This window comes from Armigeres subalbatus, chromosome 2 (assembly GCF_024139115.2).
Source record: "Armigeres subalbatus isolate Guangzhou_Male chromosome 2, GZ_Asu_2, whole genome shotgun sequence".
Taxonomy (NCBI): domain Eukaryota; kingdom Metazoa; phylum Arthropoda; class Insecta; order Diptera; family Culicidae; genus Armigeres; species Armigeres subalbatus.
Genome location: NC_085140.1, coordinates 62,772,327 through 62,799,795, shown reverse-complemented (window position 1 = coordinate 62,799,795; position 27,469 = coordinate 62,772,327). Strand labels below are relative to the sequence as shown.

The window sequence follows — 27,469 nt, the reverse complement described above, 5'->3', positions numbered from 1 at the left end:
AGGGGATCAAGGTTTCATTTCAGATTGCTAGGAAGGGTGACTGCCGCGTTTTGCCGGGATCCTTTGACGATCGCAAACGTCTTCTTCACTATTTAACTGAGAAGCGCCATAAATTCTTCACATACGACGACAAAACTGAGCGATTGTTCAAAGTCGTCTTGAAGGTCTCCCAGTGATGACAAATCACTGGATGAGATTAAAATTGAAATTTCTCAATTACTTGGATTTTCACCAGTCCAAGTAATTAAGATGAAAAAGAAATCCCATTCTGGTACTTCCCAGAGGGGCATTTCTCAAGAATTTTATTTAGTTCATTTTAACAAAAGTGAACTAAATAATATGAAAAGTTTGGAAAAGGCCTGTATTATGTCTCATGTCCGTATTACATGGGAACATTTCCGCAGGCCTGGGGGAAATTTCCAAAACCCTACCCAGTGCCGTAAGTGCCAAAAGTTAGGTCATGGAACCAAACATTGTCACATGGATGCTAAATGCATGATTTGTGGTGGAACCTCTCACGCCAAGGACGCATGTCCTGTGAGAGAAGATTCCAATAAATTTAAGTGCGCAAACTGTGGGGGCAATCATAAATCCAATTTCTGGGAATGCCCTTCACGCAAAAAAGTTTTGAATTCCCGTGCAAAATTGATGACGGGAAATTCCAATCGGATCCCAGATTCGACGGGTAGAAATTTTTCAAACGCTCAAATTTCGAAACCGGTTACCGGTCGAGCAATTCATACCCACCACAATTCACAAACAAATTTTGCCGCTCGTCAACGGGTAGCAAGCACTTCAGTAAATTCAATTTTTCGAATGTACCTACGTATGCAAACATCGCTGCTGGTAGACCAAATTTCTCTTCTCAAAATGAGGTTTATACCCATGTCCCAACGGAAAATAACGGTCATGTTGCCGATTTAGGTAGCATGACTGCTTCCGATTTTGATTTTTTAACTGAACAATTGCATCACATGATTGATGCAATGTTCAAAGCAAATACCATTCCTGAAGCTGTTCAGGTTGGTATAAAGTACACACAAAAAATTGTTATCGGACTCCGTTTCAATGGATCCAAATAATTGTGTGAAAGTTCTAAATTGGAATGCCCGCTCTCTAAAGGGTAAGGAAGATGAATTATTCAACTTCCTTTCAGTTCATAATATGCATATTGCCATTATAACTGAAACGTATTTAAAACCAGGACTCTCCATTAAAAGAGATCCAAACTATTTTATCTACAGAAATGATCGTCTTGACAGCGCCTGTGGTGGGGTCGCCATTGTCATTAATAGACGTATCAAACATAAATTATTTTCTTCGTTTGAAACCAAAGTTTTTGAAACCTTGGGAGTTTCTGTTGAAACAAATTTTGGTCAATTTTCCTTCATTGCAGCCTACTTGCCTTTTCAATGCAATGGACAGCAAAAGAATTTATTGAAAGCTGATCTTCAAATTCTGACTCGCAACAAATCAAAATTCTTCGTAATTGGTGACTTCAATGCCAAACACCGTTCATGGAATAATGCTCAAAGCAATTCCAATGGTAAAATTTTATTTGAAGATTGTTCTGCGGGATATTATCCTATTCAATATCCCAATGTCCCAACATGTTTTTCATCCACTTGAAATCCTTCGACAATTGATTTGGTTTTAACGGATTCAAGTCAGCTGTGTGGCCAATTGGTAACTCATGCTGACTTTGACTCTGATCACCTTCCTGTGACATTTGAAATCTCACAAGAAGCCATTTATAATCCAATCAGCTCTACTTTTAATAGATATCATAGAGCTGATTGGGATTTATATAAAACGTATATCGATAGGAATTTTGATGTTGATATTCCTCTCGATACCAAAAGTGATATTGATAATGCTCTCGTATCTTTGACAAATTTAATTGTCGAAGCCAGAGGCATTGCAATTCCTAAATGTGAAACTAAATTCAACTCCATTATTATTGACGACGATCTTCAGCTACTGATCCGTCTTAAAAATGTGAGAAGAAGGCAATACCAAAGAACTCGCGATCCCGCGTTGAAAATTATTTGGCGAGATTTGCAAAATGAAATTAAAAAACGTTTCGCTATTCTGAGAAATACCAACTTTGAGAATAATGTCTCGAAGTTGGATCCCAGTTCGAAACCCTTTTGGAAATTAACAAAATTCTTAAAAACCTCAAAAGCCAATTCCAGCGCTTAAAGAGGGAAATAAAATTTTATTAACAAATGGCGAAAAGGCTCAAAAACTTGCTCAGCAGTTCGAGAGTGCCCATAATTTTAGTCTAGGTCTCACTAGTCCAATTGAGGATCAGGTTACACGAAGCTTCGAAGACATTCTCAACCAAGATAATGTTTTTGACCCTACGTTGGGAACTAATTTGGATGAAGTGAGATCTATTACTAGAAAATTTAAAAATATGAAAGCCCCGGGTGATGATGGTATTTTCTACATACTTATCAAAAAACTTCCTGAGAGCTCTTTATCCATTTGGTTAATTTATTTAACAAATGTTTTCAATTGGCATACTTCCCAGATAAATGGAAAAACGCCAAAGTTGTTCCAATTTTGAAGCCGGACAAAATCCAGCTGAGGCTTCTAGTTATCGCCCAATCAGTTTGCTTTCTTCAATAAGCAAACTGTTTGAAAAGATTATTTTAAATAGAATGATGGTTCATATTAATGACAATTCTATTTTTGCTGATGAGCAATTTGGTTTTCGCCATGGGCATTCAACCACTCATCAGTTATTAAGAGTTACGAACTTAATTCGGCTCAACAAATCTGAAGGATATTCGACTGGAGTTGCTCTTCTTGATATAGAGAAAGCATTTGACAGTGTTTGGCATGAAGGTTTGATTGTAAAATTGATGAATTTTAATTTTCCTCTGTACATCATTAAACTGATCCAAAATTATTTATCAGATCGCTCGCTGCAGGTAAACTATCAGAATACTAAATCTGATAGATTACCTGTAAGGGCTGGTGTCCCCCAAGGCAGCATACTGGGGCCCATTTTGTATAACATTTTTACTTCTGACTTACCTGATTTACCACCAGGGTGTCAAAAATCTTTGTTTGCAGATGACACGGGCCTTTCAGCCAAAGGGCGAAGCCTTCGTGTCATTTGTAGTAGATTGCAAAAAAGTTTGGATATTTTCTCCACTTACTTGCAAAAATGGAAAATTTCCCTGAATGCTTCCAAAACTCAGCTTATAATTTTCCCACATAAGCCAAGAGCTTCTTATTTGAAACCTTCTAGCAGACATATTGTCACTATGAATGGGGTTCCAATTAACTGGTCTAGCGAAGCTAAATATTTAGGACTTCTGCTAGATCAAAAATTAACTTTTAAAAATCACATTGAAGGCATTCAAGCCAAATGTAACAAATATATTAAGTGTCTATATCCACTTATAAACAGAAAATCAAAACTTTGTCTTAAGAACAAACTTTTGATTTACAAACAAATTTTTTAGACCAGCCATGTTGTATGCTGTGCCAATATGGACTAGTTGCTGCAATACCAGAAAGAAGGCACTTCAAAGGATTGAAAATAAAATTTTGAAAATGATTCTGAAGTTGCCTCCGTGGTGTAGTACCAATGAACTTCATAGAATTTCTAATATTGAGACATTGTACCAAATGTTCAACAAAATAATTCAATTTTAGACAAAAATCGTTGCAATCTTCTATTGCAACGATTAACTCCTTGTACCCTTAGTATAAAATAGGTTAAGTTTAGTTTAAGTTGAAAACATTGTAATTCCTACATGGTTCAATTCAACCAGAGGAAAAATTCTAACTGCCAGAGGCAATTGAAATGTATTAATAATAACTAAAAAGTAACATAGCAAATAAGGATGATAGTGTTAAGAAAACACGGAACACCTAGTCTAAGAGATGAATGCATGTATTAGATAATTAGCAAATAAAATTAGTCAAAAAAAAAAAAAAAAAAAAAAAGGGGAACTCACGACGCCATCACTAAGCGCAAAATACTGGATTGTCCTTTTGATCATGTTATTGATTGACATGCAGAACGATCGCGCGTTCGTCCGGAATATTTTGTTCTGGTTTGTGCTTTTGACTTTGTTTTAACTTTGAACTGATTTCTGGTTCAACTTTAAAGTTAGTTTCAAATTTAGATTCACGAATGAAATCTCAAAATAATTCAAAAGGCTCTGCTGATTCTCGTAGCAACATTTGCTTAGATTTTCTATCAAAAACCTAAAATTAACCTGTCATAAATCGAGTTGGCACTATTCCATTTAATTTCACAACGTTATTATCTTTACAGATACGTATTTCGACCTATACACATGCCTCGTACTTTACTCGACTTAGTCAACTGAAATTAAAAAAGTAAATTTAACCAGATTGAATTTTGGAATTTGAATAGTACATGATCTAAAATAATTCTTAAGAATTGATATTTAATTGATAATATTCTTTAGATATTAGTTTTAAATTATCTAGGACATTTGAATTGTGATTCGTACGGAATGATTTTACCAAAACCACTGGGAGGCACTTATATGTTATTTGAAATCCGTCAACAGACGATAGTCACAATTTTTGCTACTTCTGCTGAGCAAGGTAGCTGTAATTCAAATCTGTGAAGCATTATGTTTTCCTTTTTCCAACATGTGGTGGCTGCAGATCAATGGCCCAGCAGCCCAATGTGTTTTCTCTTCAAGCATCTATCCGCCCTACACTTTTTCCACCTGAATGGGAATACCTTGGGCGAGTAGTGTTTTCCACTGGGCAATCTCACATATTATGACTGCCTGCACCTACCAGAGGCAACAGCCAGCTGAAAACACTCAAATTAGATTCAGTTCTATGGCACTGTACATAAGTGCGACACTTGTCGGGAGCGATGTATTACTATTGAGCCCGCGGTGGGCGTCTGGCTCTTGACTTGAAACTGCTTTATTCGTCTATTTTTATGATCACTCTCGTTTTGATGGATCAGTTGCGCTCAAGTCGAAACGAATAAATAAGGGAGATACTTTGAATATGCATGAAGATGATGATTTAAGCTGCTTCGCTTTTTCGTTCAACAGATTATTATTCATACATGGATGGCAAACAATTCATATTGTAACGTAATTTCAGCGAAACACGTTAAGGAAACTATGCCAATTTTGTAGTACTCGCACCATGTGGGACTAAGGTCATGAGATCTAAGGACTACAATAAAGGTACTATCACCACACCATTTTCTTGTTTCTCATAACTAAAAGAGCTTGATTTCCAATAAATTGTGAAGCTCGGAGAATTAATTTTATTGAATCTTTCTTGTTATTGCGTATTTTTGTATCGAAATGTCCTCAACTTGGGCAATAAATGCTAACTGCACCGTGCACCACACAAAGCAACATCGTCGCTATGTCTGTGCACCATCAGTAGCAGCAGCTGCGCTTCCCCAAACTCGAATTGAAACAGGAGTCTTTTGTTCGAAAGCTTTCGAAAAATGCCTCGAAGCCATAAATATGAACGAAATTGGAAAAGTTTTCATAATTGAACTATTTCATTATTTGCTTCTCGTCGCTTGTTCATTACCGCTGCTGGATGCTCGACTCTCTTTCCGAAATTTCGTTCAGGTTTATGTGTACGGTTTCAACAATAATTTGCCGAACCTGAGCCCCATTATCTTGCCTAACCATCGTTCCTCAAATGAAACCTTTTCAGCATTCCTTGGTTATCGAGAACAGAACCGACTGTGCAGTTCGTTTGCCCAAAAGCAGACGTCCGATTATTATTGATTTATAATTTATTGGCCGGCTGGATCCGGCGCTTCCTCATCCTCGCGGATGACCATTTCTACCACCAGGAATGGGCCAGGTTATGACCAGCATTTCACCTTCTTGAATTGAACCGAAATCGCTTTCTTGTTATATTAGCAATGCTATGGAATGAAGGCTATCGCGGGAAGTAGAGGAAAAAATGTGCAAGAAGCTCTTCTAATTTCAGTGGCTTGATTCGTCGAAAAGAAGCAATATCAAATTCTTCTTTCTTTGCTTGGTAGTCGCCGTCACCGTCGCCGCCGTTGCTACCTCCGACCGGTTGTTAGATTCTTCGTTTATCTCCGCCGAACTAACAACTCAACCGGGAATGTGCTTTATCTCAAACTTTCCAGCGCTAGGACACCGACGCCGTCTTCCACGTCGATGGTGGACTATGGGAAATGTATTGTATTGGTGGTGCCAGCTGAATTTCAGGAATTTGCCTTGTAGCTGATGTCTTCCCAGGTGGTGTATTGGACAGTAGGTTGAATATTTGCTGATGCCTACCTATCCGTAAATTGGACCGAAATGTTGTTTTAAGGATAACGCAATGCCAATATGTTGTTAAACAGCTCTACGTTAGCAAGCTGTTATGCGCATAACTGTCCCATGTACATATGAATACCAACAAACGTGGGACAAATATGCGTATGACAGCAGCGCTTTACTGTCAAGAAACATAACATTTACGTCGTAGAAATAGCATAAACACGTTTTTCAAATCACTGAACAAAAGTGCTGTATAAAATAAATCAATGAATTATAATAATTTGCAAACAACTTTAAATTCATAAAAGGGGGAGATACCGCGGCGTCGGAAATTTCTCAAAACGATTCTCCAACATATTGAAAAAAAAATTTGCCAAATACAAAAAAAAAAAATGATGATAGATAATGTTACCAGCAATTTACCTGGAACAATCACGGTGGATCTATGTTTTTTTCTTTCAATAAAATGCTGGTTTATAAAGCCAGTTTTTTACACTTACCATTAAAATTGGAAATTGGGTTACAGATAGTATACTAATAGTTTAGTAGAAGGTGGGTTCCAGATACCAATAAAGTCCTGGTCGGTTGAAGTAAATTCTAATAGATTGGGCTAGCATTGATACTTTCACATATTGTGAAATCATATGGCCATATGGCCTACCAAACCATGAACTTTTTGGAGAATTTATCCACTACCTTGTATATCAGCCATGATTTGGTATGGTATTGGAAACGACTGGAAATAGTTTTTATGTAGAAATTTTGGCTATCTCAGTCTTAAAAACCATTAAACAATTAGCGTTTCACTTTTCCCGACGTTTCGGCCACTGGATGTGGCCTTTTCCAAGGGAACAACCATTGACCAATTTTCCCTTGAAAAAGGCCACATCCAGCCAGTCAACATTTTGATACGTATTGCAAATGACATAGGTTACCATATATCTACAATGAATCATGTATATAATGCACAGAATCGCCATATACTTACTAAAGTGGAGGCCATATACGTACTGAACAACGACTTTCTTGAGTTTGCGTAATCATTTATACGATCCAGAGAATTGGGAACATAAAAAAAAAAAATAACAAGCCCTGGTCTCGAACAGTCGACATCTGGATCTAAAGGCCGATACAGTACCATCGGTGCTACTTAGCAACTCTTGAAAAGCATCACAATTTTGACAATCATAACGTAGCTGAAAGTTTAGTATTGACATGAGCTTTAATATCACAAATTACGATATATACTACATTTATACGATTTGAGTACTTCATTGTTGCATGTATAAAGATGAGTTGAATCGTACATGGAAACTACATATGATTATCCCGATAATGTTCATGCATAATTACGATTATGCAGCATTCCAAATGATTCTGCGATAGTGAAATGTCAACAACAGTAATGTTTTTTTTTTCACCGTTTTTACCTCCGGGTATTTTAGATTTTGATTGTTATCAATATAACAGCATTGATACGCAGTGGTAATAAGCAGCGGAGTGTTATATCAGCAATATTGGCATTTGAGCACATCGCAGGAATAAAGTAAGTAAAAATAAATTATTTATATTTGTAAGGTTCAGTGGAATTCGATAAACACGCAGAAGAAAGTAGTCATATACGTACAACGCTCATCAATATGCGACTTGCATAACAACACGCGTCTGTATTAACGACATTAGCGATTTAATATGATTATACTGATATTGTTTATAATAATTTACGACTTTTTAGAATACAATCGTAAATATGCCATACTAAAGTATTTTATACGATAGTAATCATATTTTGGACTTAATTATTAGTGCTAATATACGATTGTGATAATAAATAGCATCATATGCGACAAAATTTCTCTTTCATATACGATATGTGGTTGACTGGGAAATGGCCGAAACGTCGGGCAGAGTAAAACGCTAATCGTTTAATGGTTTTTAAGACTGAGATAGCCAAAATTTCTACATTTATCCACTACCTTCTTCCTTGAAGCCTCATGATCGTTCCCATCCTAGATGTGACAATTTAAAATTCCCGTATCGGAAATTGCTTTGAGTCCGCCTTGATGTAAGTCTCGTCGTTCATTACGGCGCCAATCTCGGTACAACTTCCTGTGCGTGTTTCATCTTTTTTTTCGCATTTACAGATTAATACCTCCCTTGCCAAATCCGGATTGAATGTCTTCGTTTTTTCGTTGCTACCTGGCAGCCGCTGGGTATTTTGGGTCTCCTTGAATGATTTTACCACCCGTGACACTGTCGAATGATGGATGCCCAGGTGTTTCCCAATCCATCTTTAGGACGCAATTGGGTTTTCCATGACGGCGCACAATTTTTTTTTGGTGGATCTGCTCTTGTTTAGATGCCATATCAATAACTACTTGACAGATTGTGATAAACATCTGCCATAGTAAACATTACACTCTTAACTTGTAGGCTCGGTAGCCTCCTTTCAAGAGGCTCGTTAGCCTCCTTTCAAGAGGCTCGGTAGCCTCCTTTCAAGAGGCTCGGTAGCCTCCTTTCAAGAGGCTCGGTAGCCTCCTTTCAAGAGGCTCGGTAGCCTCCTTTCAAGAGGCTCGGTAGCCTCCTTTCAAGAGGCTCGGTAGCCTCCTTTCAAGAGGCTCGGTAGCCCCCTTTCAAGAGGCTCGGTAACCTCTTTTCAAGAGGCTCAGTAGCCTCCTTTTAAGAGGCTCAGTAGCCTCCTTTCAAGAGGCTCGGAAGCCTCTTTTCAAGAGGCTCAGAAGCCTCCTTTCAAGAGGCTCAGAAGTCTCTTTTCAAGAGGCTCAGAAGCCTCCTTTCAAGAGGCTCAGAAGCCTCCTTTCAAGAGGCTCAGAAGCCTCCTTTCAAGAGGCTCAGAAGCCTCCTTTCAAAAGGCTCAAAAGCCTCCTTTCAAGAGGCTCAGAAGCTTCCTTTCAAGAGGCTCAGGCCTCCTTTCAAGAGGCTCGGAAGCCTCCTTTCAAGAGGCTCAGAAGCCTCCTTTCAAGAGGCTCAGAAGCCTCCTTTCAAGAGCTCAGAAGCCTCCTTTCAAGAGGCCCGAAAGCCTCCTTTCAAGAGGCTCGAAAGCCTCCTTTCAAGAGGCTCGAAAGCCTCCTTTCAAGAGTCTCGAAAGCCTCCTTTCAAGAGACTCGAAAGCCTCCTTTCAAGAGGCTCGAAAGCCTACTTTCAAGAGGCTCGAAAGCCTCCTTTCAAGAGGCTCGAAAACCTCCTTTCAAGAGGCTCAGAAACCTCCTTTCAAGAGACCCGAAAGCCTCCTTTCAAGAGTCTCGAAAGCCTCCTTTCAAGAGACTCGAAAGCCTCCTTTCAAGAGGCTCGGAAGCCTCCTTTCAAGAGGCTCGAAAGCCTCCTTTCAAGAGGCTCAAGCCTCCTTTCAAGAGGCTCAGAAGCCTCCTTTCAAGAGGCTCAAGCCTCCTTTCAAGAGGCTCAGAAGCCTCCTTTCAAGAGGCCTCAGAAGCCTCCTTTCAAGAGGCTCAGGAAGCCTCCTTTCAAGAGGCTCAGGAAGCCTCCTTTCAAGAGGCTCAGAAGCCTCCTTTCAAGAGGCTCGAAAGCCTCCTTTCAAGAGGCTCAGCCTCCTTTCAAGAGGCTCAGCCTCCTTTCAAGAGGCTCGGAAGCCTCCTTTCAAGAGGCTCGGAAGCCTCCTTTCAAGAGGCTCGGAAGCCTCCTTTCAAGAACCTCAGAAGCCTCCTTTCAACAGGCCCGGAGGCCTCCTTTCAAGCGGCTCAGAAGCCTCCTTCCAAGAGGCTCAGAGCCTCCTTTCAAGAGGCCCGGAAGCCTCCTTTCAAGAGGCTCATAAGCCTCCTTTCAAGAGGCTCGGAAGCCTCCTTTCAAGAGGCTCGGAAGCCTCCTTTCAAGAGGCTCAAGCCTCCTTTCAAGAGGCTCAGAAGCCTCCTTTCAAGAACTCAGAAGCCTCCTTTCAAGAGGCTCAGGAAGCCTCCTTCAAGAGGCTCAGAAGCCTCCTTTCAAGAGGCTCAAGCCTCCTTTCAAGAGGCTCGGAAGCCTCCTTTCAAGAGGCTCAGAAGCCTCCTTTCAAGAGGCTCAGGAAGCCTCCTTTCAAGAGGCTCAAGCCTCCTTTCAAGAGGCTCAAGCCTCCTTTCAAGAGGCTCAGAAGCCTCCTTTCAAGAGGCTCAAGCCTCCTTTCAAGAGGCTCGGAAGCCTCCTTTCAAGAGGCTCGGAAGCCTCCTTTCAAGAGGCTCGGAAGCCTCCTTTCAAGAGGCTCAGAAGCCTCCTTTCAATAGGCTCAGAAGCCTCCTTTCAAGAGGCTCAGAAGCCTCCTTTCAAGAGGCTCGGAAGCCTCCTTTCAAGAGGCTCGGAAGCCTCCTTTCAAGAGGCTCGGAAGCCTCCTTTCAAGAGGCTCGGAAGCCTCCTTTCAAGAGGCTCGGAAGCCTCCTTTCAAGAGGCTCGGAAGCCTCCTCTCAAGAGGCTCGGAAGAATCCTTTCAAGAGGCTCGGAAGTCTCCTTTTAAAGGCTTGGAAGCCTCCTTACAATAGGTTCGTAAGCCTCGGGAGGCTCGGGAGCCTCCAAAAGTCATGGAATTCGTGTAGCTTTCATGGAAGGCTTTATATTGTATCTCCTTTACTTGTTTTAAGGGTTAAGAGTCTGAATCAATTTAAATAATCTTCTGAAGACAACCAATTGTGTTTCAATATGCAGAGGCCTGTGTTCCATGGACAAGAAAGGAACAAAATATTAGAAATAGAAGATAATCCAACTAGGACGTTAATTGATCGTTGGGCACGGTAAAATGACGTTTTCCGTGCTTGTTTCCAGCATCATTGCCGCATTATCTCTTATAACCAAAACAGAGAATATAAGCTCAAAAATGGCTCTAAATTAACTTTCCAGTATCATTGAATGCTGTTTACGAAGTCATGTCGATTCCCAAACTACAGTCCACAATACCAGTCTTTTTCGTACCATTTTTATTTATGAATATTTCGGGAAGGTCACAACAAACTGCTGATAGTCGTAAAAACACCCGTGTTCTGTTTTTGACCACCTGGTTCCCCATCGTGTGGGTGGTGGCGTTCATCAGAAGTCTCTTGACTAGCGTCAGGATAGAGGAGATACGTACTATGTAGCAGTTTTGCCTCTACGACGACGTCAAGTGAAGTACTTTATTGGAAAGATGCACACAAGAACCATAACAACGCTCGACGATGACGAGCAACCAAACTCAGTCAGAAACGGACGAGAGCGATAGATAGCCGGGTATAGGTCTGGCATCAACCGGTCGGCAGTGTAGAGCATTATTAATGGCCGTCGAGAGGTTTGACCTGCTTCGCCGCAACATGCCGCACCTCCAGCCGGACGCATGTATCTATCTATAGGAGCCAAGTCAGTCAGTGCAGTGGCCCCTTCTGGCTTTGGTTCATAAATTTTTGATGAAATTATACTGAGCGGAAGTTTCAGTACCCTGGCTCTTGATGCTGGGATGCGTGAGTACACTAACTTGGTCATGAGCTATGGACTTATCTAGAAATACAATTTTCAGCAGAATTTGCCTTTTGAACAAAACTGCACTATCTCTTAAAGTTCAATTGACGCATATTTAATGTATTTTATTGAAGTTATTATAGACTACTTTAATTAAATTTTATTAGCTTTAATTTAAGTAAGGATACACGAACTCATCCTCAGAATTAGAATTCACATTTACTTTTCGTTACCATGATGGACGACCACGACCAACGACCACAAACTTGTTCCGACCTATCAACGACAGTTGGTTAACTTCTCTGGTTAGGTAATCCCAAATTTTCCAGTAATGGAAAAACAAACAACAAAACTGAATTTCGACTGCAGTAGCTCCAACATATCAACGACTAGCACAAAAAGTTTCTTTCTAAGAAGTTCCGAAGAAACAAGAAAAGTTTTTTGCCGCTACAGTTCCCTTCCGAACTGCTCTGGATTGGTTCTAACAAATTTTCATCCTTCAACGAAGGAGCTCTCTTCCTGGTAGCAGTCGCCAACGGCCAGTTGGTCAACCATCGGTCCACGGCAATTGTAGGGAAGAGCAAATACGAAAGTAAACAAGACATTATGGGTTTTATTTTTTGCCATCGTGTCGTCGTCGCCCGGTTGTCCAATTGGAATTGGACGGGAGGGTCTCTCTGTGCGATCCTTGTCTCCAAACTATTGCAGAAACCAGCGTTGACGGCGACAGAGGATAATGCGAAAACAAGCAGAACAAGTTAGAAGTCCAACAACAATCATGAGTACGGATGACATCGTGATGGTCACAAATTGTTGCCGCACTAGAATTAGGGTTTTATTGGTGTTTCCATTTATCTCAGGATAATATTTTAAAGCAGCGTTGATGATATTTTTTTCGTGATTTTCTAGAAATTCAATTTTTGATGAAATTTCTGAACATTGTGAACAAAATTCTACAGAGCTACTAAATAGAAACCAGCGGTAATGCTACAACCCCCTTTTTGTCTTGCAATGAGTTTTGGTCACACTGTTTCATATAGATGATGATTCCTAATAAAGCCAAATAACCAAAAGCACCATTTTAGACAGTCAAGGTAAAAATTTAAATCTCCTATCTTTAGAAAATAAGGGAACAAGAGAAAAAAGCTTAGTAGTGTCCCCTAGAACTGCAAATGCCAAACCACAACTGAATGGAAATTGAGACAAAATTGGACTTCCATTTGCACTCCATGCTCCATAGTACTTCTAATCACCATAGAACTGCACCCCATTGCCATTTGAATAAAATTTCTAATTGCAAACCGAGTACAACACATCGTAGAGGAGGCCAACAAATTTCCATCAAACTGCGAACTGTGATATTTTGGTTTCACCCATTCTACGTTGTAGGAAGTTGGAATGTTGATTGAAATCAGAGTCAATTTCGCTCACATGCTAACAATAATTGCATATTTATACGCACGAACGCGGCCGAAATGAACTGTGGATTCACTAGCCGTAATAATGGAAATGCAATACAATTCCCTCTCAAACATGTATATTTTATTTTTGGATCACCACTTAGCATGTTGTTGTTATTGGCCAAAGGTCGGATAGTGTTGACTTTAGTGCAGTTAGTTACCAATTATGATATTTGCATACGCACTACCTTTTTCGTACAACAAAGTTGTACTTGTTTCAATTACAAAATTAAATTTATTAAATTTAAAACGAAATAATACAAAAATTCTCATACCATTCCATATAGGTTCCTTTTGAACAAGACAATTGTTAACATTTTTCAAGATTAAAGGAAAGGTCAGCAAAACTACAAAATCAGATTATATTCAACACGTAGAAGGATACGGCAGCCTCACCGACCCTTCTAACCTTTCGAGACGTTGGGTCCATCAAGTGAGTGACTTTCTTTCAGCATACCAACCGCCCGTTGTTCACGACTGATCAGAATTTTCGCTCAACGCAGCTGGCAGATGGCAGACGACGAGGGTCAACTATGAAAATTAAACCAACGCCATCACGCTGCCTGCCGCTCAACCGTCGACGACGGACGAAGACCGACGGAAGTTCCAAACCGGGAGAGGGATTGTACCCACATTTGAAACATCTGGCATCTGCCGGGTGGAACGGAAATTTTGTAACTGACATACCCCTTGAGCACATGAGCAACGGAATTAAGGCGGATGGAGGCGTAAAACTGGATGAATAATAAGTTTCGTTTCGTCGGGCCGAGCTCCGGCGCGGTGTGATGCTGTGCGTGTCTGTGTTCAAACGTTCGCCAATTCGGATGTTTGGTTAAAGTTTTGATTGGTTTGCATGATTTATGGGATGATGGCAGAAGGTGAATGTTCCCGGACAGAAAGGTTAAAACAGGACATGTGACCTATGGCTTCAATTTGTTTACACACGTTTGCCGCCGGAATGCAGCAGTCCACATCAACAAAGTTTGACTCTGGATTCGGTCTCAAGGCTTACATTTGTTGGATCAACTCACTGACGCCGGGAGAATGGACGAAACTTGATGGACGTGGAGATTATGTAAATTAAAGGGAAACTTTTAAAAGATTTGGAATGCATAACATACTTGAGCACAGATTTTCCAATTTATCAATATACTTTCTTGCTACTTTGTCGAGACATACTCATTCTTAGACCTTTGGGTTCAAAGCTTCACATCGTTTGAGATACATCAGGCAGACACCACTCATGAATGATTCTGGGAAACTTTTCGTGAAAAATCAGAATTTCCAGTCAAATCTTGGAATGATTTCCATATGACAGTAAAACGGAGGTCCAGGGGAAATTCATTCGAATCTCCAGGGGAAATTCATTCGAATTTCCAGAGGAAATTCTTTCGAATTTCCAGAGGAAATTCATTCGAATTTCCAGGGGAAATTCATTCAATTTCAGGGAAATTCATTCAATTTCAGGGAAATTCATTCAATTTCCAGGAAATTCATTCAATTTCAGGAAATTCATTCAATTTCCAGGAAATTCATTCAATTTCCAGGAAATTCATTCAATTTCAGGGAAATTCATTCAATTTCAGGAAATTCATTCGAATTTCCAGGAAATTCATTCAATTTCAGGGAAATTCATTCTGAATTTCCAGGGAAATTAATTCAAAATTCCAGGAAATTCATTCGAATTTCCAGGGAAATTCATTCGAATTTCCAGAAATTCATTCGAACTTCCAGGGAAATTCATTCCAATTTCAGGGAAATTCATTCGAATTTCCAGGAAATTCATTCAATTTCAGGGAAATTCATTCGAATTTCAGGGGAAATTCATTCAATTTCCAGGGAAATTCATTCGAATTTCCAGGAAATTCATTCGAATTTCCAGGGAAATTCATTCGAATGTCCAGGGAAATTCATTCCAATTTCCAGGAAATTCATTCAATTTCCAGGAAATTCATTCAATTTCCAGGAAATTCATTCAATTTCCAGGGAAATTCATTCAATTTCAGGAAATTCATTCGAATTTCCAGGAGAAATTCATTCGAATTTCCAGGAAATTCATTCGAATTTCCAGGAAATTCATTCGAATTTCCAGGGAAATTCATTCGAATTCAGGAAATTCATTCGAATTTCCAGGGGAAATTCATTCGAATTTCCAGGGGAAATTCATTCGAACTTCCAGGGGAAATTCATTCGAACTTCCAGGGGAAATTCATTCGAACTTCCAGGGGAAATTCATTCGAATTTCCAGGGGAAATTCATTCGAACTTCCAGGGGAAATTCCTTCGAATTTCCAGGGGAAATTCCTTCGAATTTCCAGGGGAAATTCCTTCGAATTTTCAGGGGAAATTCCTTCGAATTTCCAGGGGAAATTCCTTCGAATTTCCAGGGGAAATTCCTTCGAATTTCCAGGGGAAATTCCTTCGAATTTCCAAGGGAAATTCCTTCGAATTTCCAGGGGAAATTCCTTCGTTGCTAAAAGGTCCACGAAAAAAGTTATAACGCTTCGAAGATTGAGTGTTCAAACCATATGCAAAAAATCGTTTATTCTGCCAGCACTGCCGAACTACGTAGACCAAGGGGCAAGTAACCTAAACTTTGCGATTATATTACTCATTGTCTCGCAAAAGTATTTCGTGATATTTCTAGCATCAATTATTTTCGTCAAACAAAGAAACGGTTGCTAGTTCGGTTGTTATGACGTTTGTCAGTTAGTTGATGAAACACAGTGCTCCCTCGTAGTGGAAACACCTGATTTCTACCTTCTACAAAATCTAGAAAACTTTCAAACCGCATTTTATAACTCCAATGCCATCAAACCAAAACGTGGGTCCTAAAGATTGCTCAAAAAGTAATAGTAATAGAAATAGTTTTTTAGTGATTTTTAAGAATTTAAAGAAGACTGAAATCATGTGTTTCCTAAAACTGTGTGGACTGTATCGACTGAGTGGCGTTGTGTTTCATGCTTTCCAACCAGAGCTCTTCGATCATTTTACCGTAGATACGACGTAGTTTTTCGCTAGTATTTGCTAGTATTTCTGGATACTGTCGAAAGTTTAGAGTTAGTTGCCCCTCGACGTAGACCAATAGTTGAACTGAGTGTTATTTCAAAATAATTGATCTTATAAGGCAGGGTTGCCCAACGTACGGCCCGCGGGCCGGATGCGGCCCTCGTCTCCATTTTTTGTGGCCCGCGGCATGTAAGAAAAATAACCTCATAATTGGCCCACCAGCTTTTCTACCTGGATCCAGAAGTTTTTTTTTATTATTCGTTATTCAATATGTCAGTTTTAAATCAAAGCTTGCGCTGCAAAACTATTATTTTTAATTTGAAACGAAAAATAATATTTTACATAATTTAAAATGATTGCATAAGCGACACAGAAGGTTGATGTGAAACATCGCGTTTTCAATAAAGATTGGTCAAAGTAGCTTATGTTCACGTTGGAAAAAAGGAAAGGAAAGCCGGTTTGCTTAATTTGTTCGGAAAGTTTTACAATATAATAAGGAAAAAAAATCTGAATCCAAGCATTCTATAAAGTATGATATTTGAAAGGGCCCAAGTAGGAAACAAAAGTTGATAGAATTTCAAAGGTTTCATTCAAAATTTCCATTTATTGATTCAAATTATCGGTACAATGAATTATAGAAGCAACAAACTCTTTTCACTCGAGCTAATACGAAGTCAGAAAAGGCAGTACCGGCCAGTTATGCTGTTCGTCAGATTTTGGCAAAACGGATGTTTTTTTCCAGGATGGAGAACTTGTTATGGAATGCATTTCGGTTGTTGTTGACATCGTGTCCTAAGGAAACAGCCCCTGTAGCATAGTTTGCGCGGAACACGGTGAAGAGTAAAGGTTTTTTTTGGGGCTGTTAAGACCTGTGTAAAGGAACTTTTTTTTCCTTTGAAAACTGAAGTGACCCTACGATTGATAGAGCACCAGCAATGACAGGAAAGAACAATGGCGTTGTGACAATTCTAAGCAGGGAAAAGCAATCACACAGGTATAGCGATATGTCCCTGCCATTCCACATTCACCAAAAGAATCGATATGCGAAACTGATCAATATTCCTCAAGTATCAACTTTATCAACGTTGGGGAGCTCAACCCACCAATTATAAATGATGTCGACGGAAATGAAAGCCGAATACGGAGATTTCCTGTATTATTGCGAATATCATTGACTTGGCCTTGGTGCCATCCTTGAGGTATTTTATTCTTTTCGAAAAGAAAATGGCAATGCTGGTAAAGTATCGCAATTTCCATTTTTCCGTGGCTTAAACAGGTTGGGCAGGCCTGCCCTAGATTGTGGTGGGGTTTGACAAAGAACATGAACACTGTTAAACTTCTACAAAAAACTATACCTATATGGCTTCCACTTTAGCATTTTATGTTACATCGTGTACGATATAATCATTCATAATTTCAAAGGTGTTAAACGTACTCATTCTTTGGTTTTCCTTCAAATTTTGCTGTAAAATTTGCTTTATTTGGAGATTGATGGCAAGTATAGCAACCGAATATCCAACAAATTCCGTACCATCAGTTGCTGTCATCCAATCCAGTTTCGTCTAAATTATTCCACATTATTCATCCGAGGAATGGACACATCGGCCACACATTTCGACACTTTGCGCAGATGTGTCTCCGAGTCCACATTTAAATTGTACACAAATGTTACGCAACCGAAAACCGCCGCGCCGAGAGGACATCGCGCTCGCTGACCTGACTGGCCGGCTGCGGCTGGCCGCGAACGATGGTCCGCGTACCTACACGCGATCCATCTTTTTATTTTCCTTTCCTTTGGCACACGCTCAATGTTGTTTTCGGTTCCTGTGGACTGTCGTCATCACCGCCCGTCGTCCATCGTTTGTTATTGTCGTCATTCGGGGAATATTCTAAGAGAAAATATTGCTGAACCTGGGGGGGTAAATCGAGAAAACTTCGGTGACTCAGGTGAGGTGGTCAATACCGAAAGTATACTTTTTTATTATTCATCCATCGGTATCCTGTGGAGTTTATTTAGGTGGGCTTGAATAATTCTGATCGAAGAAAAATTATTCATGGAAAATGGAGTTATAAATAGATTGAAAAGGGATGAACTTAAATCAATTTTTATTTTAGGCGTGGGTGATATGTTGGAAACGTTTCAATTCGAATCATTCACGAAATAAATTTCATTTGCCTTAATTATCGTGGTTGAAATTTTCCACCCAAAACGTTAATTAAAACGAATGGTGCGATGCGAACCGCATGTAGCAACTCGTTAGGGCAGTCGTTATTTCCTAATTTCATAGATATTTGCTGTCTGAATTTATGTCTGTTTGAAGTACTTTCGCTCACACGCACCCTGCCTAATTGAATTATTACCTTCAATAACGATGACAACGGCAGCAGGTAGACACATTCCTTTCGGGCACACTCTTACACGCACACCTACTCTCTTTGAGAGCGCTTTTGATCTTTCGGAGCCATCACTTCCTGAACAGACAACCCCAAACGACCGTGCGGTGGATATATTTACTACACTTGTGCCACCTAATCCTCCATCACACATGCGAGTGAGTAGAACGCATTAGTGGTCAAAATTATTATCTTTAGTTTCTGTTTCCAGCATAGTGCCATTAATTATTTAAATACTAGATATATAATTTCCAATTATTGAAAATTACCTGGTAGTTGATCTTTTTTTTCTCCATTCTTAGGTTGAAATGGAAATGAAAATCTTTCTTGGAGGGTATCATATTTTTTATGTGTGATATCAACAGCTGCAGATATACTAACGATACCAGCAGAGAAATTCGGAGACGCATAGTGGCTGGAAATCGTACGTACTTTGGACTCCGCAAGACTCTCCGATCGAATAGAGTTCGCCGCCGTACCAAACTGACTATCTACAAAACGCTTATAAGACCGGTAGTTCTCTACGGACACGAGACCTTGACGATGCTCGTGGAGGACCAACGCGCACTGGGAGTTTTCGAAAGGAAAGTGTTGCGTACCATCTATGGTGGGGTGCAGATGGCGGACGGTACGTGGAGGAGGCGAATGAACCACGAGTTGCATCAGCTGTTGGGAGAACCATCCATCGTTAACACCGCGAAAATCGAACGACTGCGGTGGGCCGGGCACGTAGCCAGAATGTCGGACAGTAATCCGGTGAAAATGGTTCTCGACAACGATCCGACGGGAACAAGAAGGCGAGGTGCACAGCGGGCAAGGTGGATCGATCAGGTGGAGGACGACTTGCGGACCCTCCGCAGACTGCGTGGTTGGCGAAGTGCAGCCATGAACCGAGCTGAATGGAGAAGTCTTTTATGTGCAGCACAGGCCACTCCGGCCTTAGTCTGATGATAAATAAATAAAATCAACAGCTGCATATTAAAATGTAATTAGGCAGCGTTTAGAGGATGGGGGGTAATATACATAATTTGAACAAGACTATTTTTCAGCAGAATTGAGTCAGCCTAGGGCTGTATGTGTCTTAAATAAAGATAATCAATCAATATAAACATGATATTTGACAATATAAAATATGATATTTGACAGCATGCAATATTAGATTTGTTTCGAGAGACATGGCTGTCGAGAGAGGAAACAACTTTTAGCAAAAATAAATCTTCGAGACTACAAGCAGACTACAAGCTGAACAGCTGATAGAATGAAAATACTTGTGGAACGAAAAGACAATCAACATTTAAGGTAATTGGAAGCTATAGATAGGATCGTTAATGCAAATTAGGCAAATTAAAGAGAACAGTTGTTATAAAGAAAAAGGCCAATGTGACAGGCATAATGAACTCAATTTTCAGAGTCTTAGTGAAATAGACAATCAAAAATGAGACCAACAGTTATTCTTCATTTCTCCTGATGAAGGCTTCCGAAATATAACTATTGTTATCACGATGCTGTTCAACTCACATCATAAATAGCATCGGATATCCCTAAACTCCATAACTAAGGCTATCCTGTAGGTACCAAAGAATTTACACTGGATTTTGTTTTTACGCGATTTACATTTTCTCAATTTTCCACTCATCCTAAATGTTTAACGCATATTAATTATCATGTGATTTTTCTTCGATTTATTTTGGGTTTTTTGAAACATGTTGCGAAGAGTTTGGTGGTAAATTGAAGTAACACGATCAAAAATACGAGCGAAAAAAAATCGTGTAAAAACAAAATCCTGTGTATATAAATTAATATCCGCTTTCCATTTACGAACAAGATATCACAAACCAGTCAAAGCGCCTGATGCAGTTTACAGAGTCCCGACCAAAAAAGCCAAAAATATAGAAATTTTTTCTTTGCCACTTTCAAATTCAGAATTTGCAGATACTTGAATTTTAAGGGTCTGGCTTTTCCGTTGCACAGGTTACAAAACTAGACCCCTAATCTTGTTAAACTTACAGAAACTGCAATTTCAATAATATCATTAATTGCATTAAATGTGATTAATGCATTGCATCTGTTTGTTTTTGAATGTTACAATGTATCAACTAATTATAATTGGATGAGGATTACAACTCAGAAAATGTCAACACAGCTTCTGTTGTCGCATTGCTTCAGGCCGAGCATAAATTAAATAAAAATATAATTTGTTCATCATAACTGTATGTGACCAAAATTTCGATCCAGTTATCTCTTTGTGTGGCTAGGCCGGTCGTCACCAGTCGCATCGCCTTACCTCGGAGGACACTAATGTGAACAAACGACGACAGACGATGAGACATGTCAGTTAATTTGTCTCCCCGTGGCACCTTCTTGGCTTCCGTAACCGCACATTCGAGGCCAAATAGTGGCAAATCCCTATAGAGTGCCACCGACCGACCGACCGACCGATCGACCGGTGCGGTTGCTATCCATATCTCCATACGTGTACGAAATGCGAATGAATGAACTCTGCATGTTTCCCCAAAAATTCAAGTGATTGACAATCGCAACTCATTCACCATTTCTCCGGTTTCGGGGCGAAAAAATTCCCCGGCAATGGGATAAAACGCGTGGCTTATTTCCTAAAGTGGTTTCGCGAGTGATGAAAAACGAGAATAACAAATGTTCACAGTTACCTGATCCTGGAGCCCGTGCTTTGAATTTGGGCACGATGTTGAACGGCTGCGGCTGCGATTCTGCGAAATTAGAGATGGATACGCACGGTTACTTTCGATTCCTTTCGGAGATTTGTTGGCAAACAGAACACGACCGACTGTAAGGTGGCACACCGTGGTGTCGCTTTGTTTCGTTATTTGCTGGTGGAAACGGTTGGCGGTTCGTCGGGTTGCGCTTCCAACCGGGCGGACGGAGCGGTAGGTGGGAGATTTTGAATTGAAGATTTATTTGCACGGCTCGGGAACGGGAAATTGCGTCGGAGTTCATTAGGATTAGAAGCGATTCAGTTATTTGTCAAAAACAGAGTTAAATCAGCTCTAGGCTGGCTGATTTGCTGCAGGATGGTTAGGTCCTACTAATTGAAAGCTGTGGAAATATGGTAAAGAGTAGTAATTTAAAGTCGATTGACGGTGGGCTTACTCCACGGTTGTTTAATGAATATTTCTGAAGTAACACTGCTTGTTATTCTCGCCTAGTCAATTATCTTTCTTTGATTCCTTAACCGAATCATTTAAAAATAATTAAAATATTACCGATTTTTCCCTTATATTTTTCCCCAGTGATACTTTATTTTACAAATATGCAAACATATTATTCAAGAACAATAAACTTTTGAAAACTCAGCCAACAATCTCTCTATCTTTCATGATTTGCAACAATTTTTATTTACTCAATACGTTCGAGAAATTTCATTGTTAAAAAAAAATGGACAATCGTGATATTAGACCGGAATACTTGTGGTCTGCAGGTTATAAAATGTATGAATCAAAATAAATATACTGAAGCTATCAGTTCTTTTCAATTTGAGAAATATCATTCGTCGTATAAGTAAACACTAAAGAATCCAAAAACATGCACCCAATATAGAAGCTACATGGCCTAAAGAAAAATAATTTTGAACTGCGCAAAAAGTGAAAGTCATCTTGCATAGCAGTCTTGTGCTGAATCATTATCAGACGATAATGATTGCAATTTTCATGTGAAAACAGTAGGCGAGTTGTCGCCGACGAAAACTTCTCAAATTTTGTATTTACTCAAACGATAATAAACACAGAATTTTCATTCGAACATTAATTTTTACTAATATCAGCTAATTGTCAACAGTTCCGTTTTATCTTCTATTTGGCGTTATAGTTTCATGGTAGTAAGGAAAAATAGTTCAAAATGTAACGGTAAATGCTTCAAATCAATTAAGGATTTTCAAATGATTCTTAATCGCTGGCGAGTTTTTATCACATGATAATTTAAAAGTAAGATCGCGGTTGAATGTTGATCACCCTTCCATTCCTGCAATAAAGTGCATAATTTAATAACAAAAGGTTCTTTGAATTATTTTTTTATTACACGGGAACCCACACTTAGGTATATTGAAATTCAAATTTCAATATTACGCTGAATGAACGGCTGCAAACGGATTTTCAAGCAATCTCCTGGAATCGATCACAAATTATCTCTAGGCTTAGGAACCGAGGTAAGTCTTTGTGGAACGACCATGGTTCAGAATATATTCTGGGATGTATTTGGGTTATCTACCTTCCAGAGGAAGTGGCCTTTTACTTATCCATGTTGTGAGTGTCAAACTTCAAGTTTTAAAATTTTCTTTTTCGATCAAACTGCCCATAATCCGGGTATCCCCAGAACTATGATAAAAGAATCACTTTTGAGTCGGTCTAGAAACCCATCTTGCGATATGACAAACTTCATGATTTTGTTAAGAAAATGGTGGTGATAATGGACAAAGAGATCTACGATGAACAAATGACGACAAAAATCAACGGTGGACCATACAGGCATTTGAAAGTGGACCCACTACCCGGACTTATCAGACTTACGGATAAAGGAATGCAAGACGGTCATCGGAAAAGCCCGGGTAAAATGACGGACCCTGTGTTACCAAGGATCAAAGGACTGCCAAAGATACATAAGCCAGGCACAGAGATGCGAGAAATAGTTTCATCAGGAGAACACCCAGGGGTTCACCAAGAGGATATTGGAATCAGGAAACATCGGAGAAGAAGACATCATGGTATCATTCGACGTAGCGGGGGGAAGGGTCATTTGGCCGAAACCCATTCGGCCGAAAGCCATTTGGCCGAAAGTTGTTTGGCAGAATATATTATTAGGCCGAACAGACCATTCGGCCGAAAGTCATTTGACCGAATGGGTAATGTGGCCGAAAGGGCCGTTTGGCCGAATGGGTCATTTTTCCGAATGGGTTTTTTGGCCGAATGGGTCGTTTGGCCGAATGGGTCATTTGGCCAAATGGGTCGTTTGGCCGAATGGGTCGTTTGGTCGAATGAGTCATTTGCCGAATGGGTCGTTTGGCCGAATGGGTAATTTAGCCGAAAAGGTCATTTAGCCGAAAAAGTCGTTTTGCCGAAAGGGTCATTTAGCCGAATGGGTCATTAGGCCGAAAGGGTCGTATGGCCGAAAGGATCATTTAACCAAAAGGGTCATTTGGCCGAAATGGTCATCAGGCCGAAAGGGTCATTTAGCCAAAAGGGTCATTTGGCCGAAAGGGTCATTTGGCTTGAAGGGTCGTTTGTCCAAAAGGGTCATTTGGCCGAACAGGCCATTTGGTCGAATAGTTCATTTGAAAAGAGAGAGATTAGGACCCTTTCGACCAAATTACCCTTTCGGCCACACGACCCTTTCGGCCAGATGGGTTTCGGCCTAATGGTCTGTTCGGCCTAGTGGCATTCGGCCAAATGGCTTTCGGCCGAATGGGTTTCGGCCAAATGACCCTTCCCCTTTACATTCCGTGGAAGCTTCTACAAACACACGAAGGGTGCATCGATGGGAAATCCGATATCACCGTTCTTGTGCGAATTATTCATGGCGAATTTGGAGGACAACCAAATAAATAAATTGGAGGACAACCTAGAGGAACAAGGAGTACTGCGAAATGGTGGAAATACGTGGACGACATTTTCAGCATTCTCAACCGGAATTACCCAGGATTTTAGAAGCGATAAACAACGTACATAAAGACATCAAATTCATCCACGAGGAGGAAAAGGAAGGTTAATTACCTTTCTTGGATCTACTGGTTATCAAGGGAACACATTCAAAATTAGACTTCGAAATCTGAAGGAAGCCCACCAACCCCATGAGAGTCATCCCATACTTATCAAATCATTCGTATCAGCACAAAATGGCAGCTTTTCATCACATGATCCACAGGATGCAGACGATCCCCCTGAGCGAAGAAGGAAAAACGAAGGAGCTACAACACATCATGGAAACAGCGAAGATCAACGGATACAAGGAGAGAACAATACAAGCAATCATCAACAAGAAGCAGAGGAACCTACGAAGAAACCTACGAAGAAAACTGACAACACTGACACCTATCGATGAACCACTGAAGAGGGTATCGGTTCCCTATGATCAACACATCACCCTTCAGCTCCGCTATCGACTAAGGAAATTCGGCATCGATTTAGTTTCCTCCAGCAGAAACAATCAACTGTGGACTCCACAAAGGATAGAGTAGAAATGTTGAATAAGGCAGGGGTTTATCAAATTAATTGTTCGCAGTGTGATAAAGTATATGAACCGTTTGTTTGAGAAATTGCATATGTAAAATTTTTGGTCAAAATGACATTTTTATATATTCTGAATCCTCGTTCAAAAATACATATTCTGGCAAAAATACGAAAAAAAGTTTGTTCAGGAATGTATGAAAAAAATTTCGTTTGTTTGAGAAACTACATATGTCCACGTACTTTGAAGAGCAATTGTGGAGTACTGCTTACATTTTTTGCACTGAAAGTGCCTCAGGGTGTTGAGTTTTGCCAAAAACTATTGATCTGTATCGAAGAAATCTTTTTTTGTGTGTCTTTATTAAGGAGACTTTCAGCCCGAGGCTGGCTCGTCTCCGGCGATCGAAGAAATCGAAAGATTCGGTGCAAATTTGTTAAAAAACATTTTTTGTTGTTTTCTCGAAATAGTGTAAAATGGACTTATGCAGTTTCTCAAACAAATGTAAGTAAGTAAGGCTAAGAGGGAAAGTGAGAAGGGATTAAATTATGAGTTTAGGTCTAAGGTAGCTGAACATGTATATCAGGAAATTCATTCAATTACGACATCAAACATTAAAATTTTAAGAAATGTCTCTTCTCTGTGGAAACTTCAGAGCTTGGAAATCTACCGACAGGTACAAAAGCGGTTGTTGAATAAAGATCAAGGAAATGGTAGCTCCTGGCTCTTCAAGTTCATACATAAGCATTAAGCGCAACAAGGGAGTAGAAGCCGTAGCAAATGTACCTAGATAAGTTATTGTACCTACGCATAGTATAAATACTAAATAGTGTAAGCAGACTCGCCTTTTTCAGGAGAAGAAGCGCCGCCTGGAAAAAGCGGAGTGCGAGGAGATGGAGCAGTTGTGCCGTTCTCAGATAATGCGGTGCAGGGATAAGGATGGGAGCATCTTGACGGACAAACGATCGATCACCACGAAAGGTGGAAGCAGCACTACGAGGAACACTTGAATGGCGCTGAGGAGAGTACAGACCGAGAAGGCCAAAAGCAGCGGATGACTACATCAGTTTAGCCGACGATGAAATCCAATCAGCCTCCACCTTGATGAATGTTAAGGATGTGTGAAGATTTCGGACGAACACTTCAGCTCGTTCGAATAACGCCGGGGACTAAGACAAGGTGATGGACTTTCGTGCCTGTTGTTCAACATTGCGCTAGAAAGTTTCGTTCGGAGAGCCAGGTGTAACGATTTTCAACAGAAACAGTAAATTTATTTGTTCTGCGGATGACATGGACATTGTCGGGCCAACTACGGGCTCGAGAAGAAACTGCGGTCAAAAAAGATTCCCACCCGCACCAAAGGCAGGGTTGTTACGGAGATCCTGAAATATTTTCCGCGCCGATTAAAAACAAATCCGCCCCATTTCCGCGCGAAATCAAATCCATTTCGCGACAATTCCGCGCGACTTTAAACTAAATTCTAAGCCAATTCGCGTAAAATATCAATTTTTTTATTAAAATTTACTGAACGTCTTCTTTTTCATGAAATCGGGAAAAAAGGGGGGTTTGCAATCAGGCGGGTTGGTAAAGAAAATCTGTGTTATTTGCCAGTGTCATCTATGTTAAAAATAAGTGTTTCCAAAATAATGTACCACAAATTTCCAAACTTGACAGTTATTGTAAGTTTTGATAAGAAAATTATTTTGAGCTTTTTAGTGGAATGTTTTCACCTGTCATAAGACGAGTTTAAACAATCCCATTGAATTCCACCACTTAATTGTATCCTGACAGATACGTATTTCGACCTCAACAGTAAGGCCGTCTTCAGTGTCTCGTACTTGACTCGACTCGACGACCTCTCGTCTAGACAGGAGGTTTGCGCAAGCCTAATAAGCCGCCTGTAGAACCAATCAAAAGTTTACTTACATGAATCTATACGAAATAATTCTTGTAAAGTTAATAAATAAATCATTCTATGTTTTATGTCTAAATACCCAAGCACTCCAGAAAACCACAGTATAGATTAAATTCAATTACTAATTATTGGAACGATTAATTAAGATGTGGTTTTCGTTGAGTGAAAGCTACTGAGGATTCCTTTTAGCTATGCAGGTTTTCTTACAACCTGCGCTTAATGAGGATGCGTCATTATCAGTTTAATGAAAACATAAATTTCCTCATACTAACTTCCATGCAAACTTGAAATGGCTTGTGCTAAATCAGTTTTAATCCAAATGAGCTCAAATTTTCAGAGGACACTCAGAACATGATACAGAATCAGATGAGCGCTGTGGAGCAAAATCGATTTTTTGAACCACCCTAGTAAGCACACACCATCCCAGTCATGAGAGTTGGTTTATTTTTATTTTTGTACTTGATTCAAAGCACACTACGCATGATTTGTTCTATGCGGGGATTCACCTCTGCGCGTTATTTCCGCGTAGCCTTCCAAATTTTCCTTTTCTCCGTAATACCACGCCGCCGAATATTTTCTACCACACCGATGGCATTTTTACTGTCAAGTCCAGTTTTATGTAGTTCCTGACGGAAATACATATTTTCAGACGTAACTGCAACAACCATAGAGCTGATTTCTAGATAATTAGGCGCGATTGACGTTATGAGAAAATGTATTCATAAGGCCAACTAGACGAAGTGCAGCCATGGACCGAGCTGAATGGAGAAGACTTTTATGTGCAGCACAGGCCAC

General features: G+C 40.0%; 1 protein-coding gene across 22 annotated transcripts in view; it reads right to left on the bottom strand.

Annotated features, from left to right (window-relative positions):
- LOC134208741 (sorbin and SH3 domain-containing protein 1) overlaps positions 1-27,469 on the bottom strand; it is a 453,188-nt gene that overhangs the window by 202,868 nt on the left and 222,851 nt on the right. For 6 of the 22 annotated variants that reach the window (XM_062684625.1, XM_062684626.1, XM_062684624.1 and 3 more), the window contains exon 3: positions 21,237-21,296. The exons of the other annotated variants lie outside the window; for them this stretch is intronic. In XM_062684625.1, the coding sequence (XP_062540609.1) occupies positions 21,237-21,296 (60 nt within the window). The remainder of the gene's footprint in view (positions 1-21,236; positions 21,297-27,469) is intronic. 22 annotated transcript variants of the gene reach the window in all.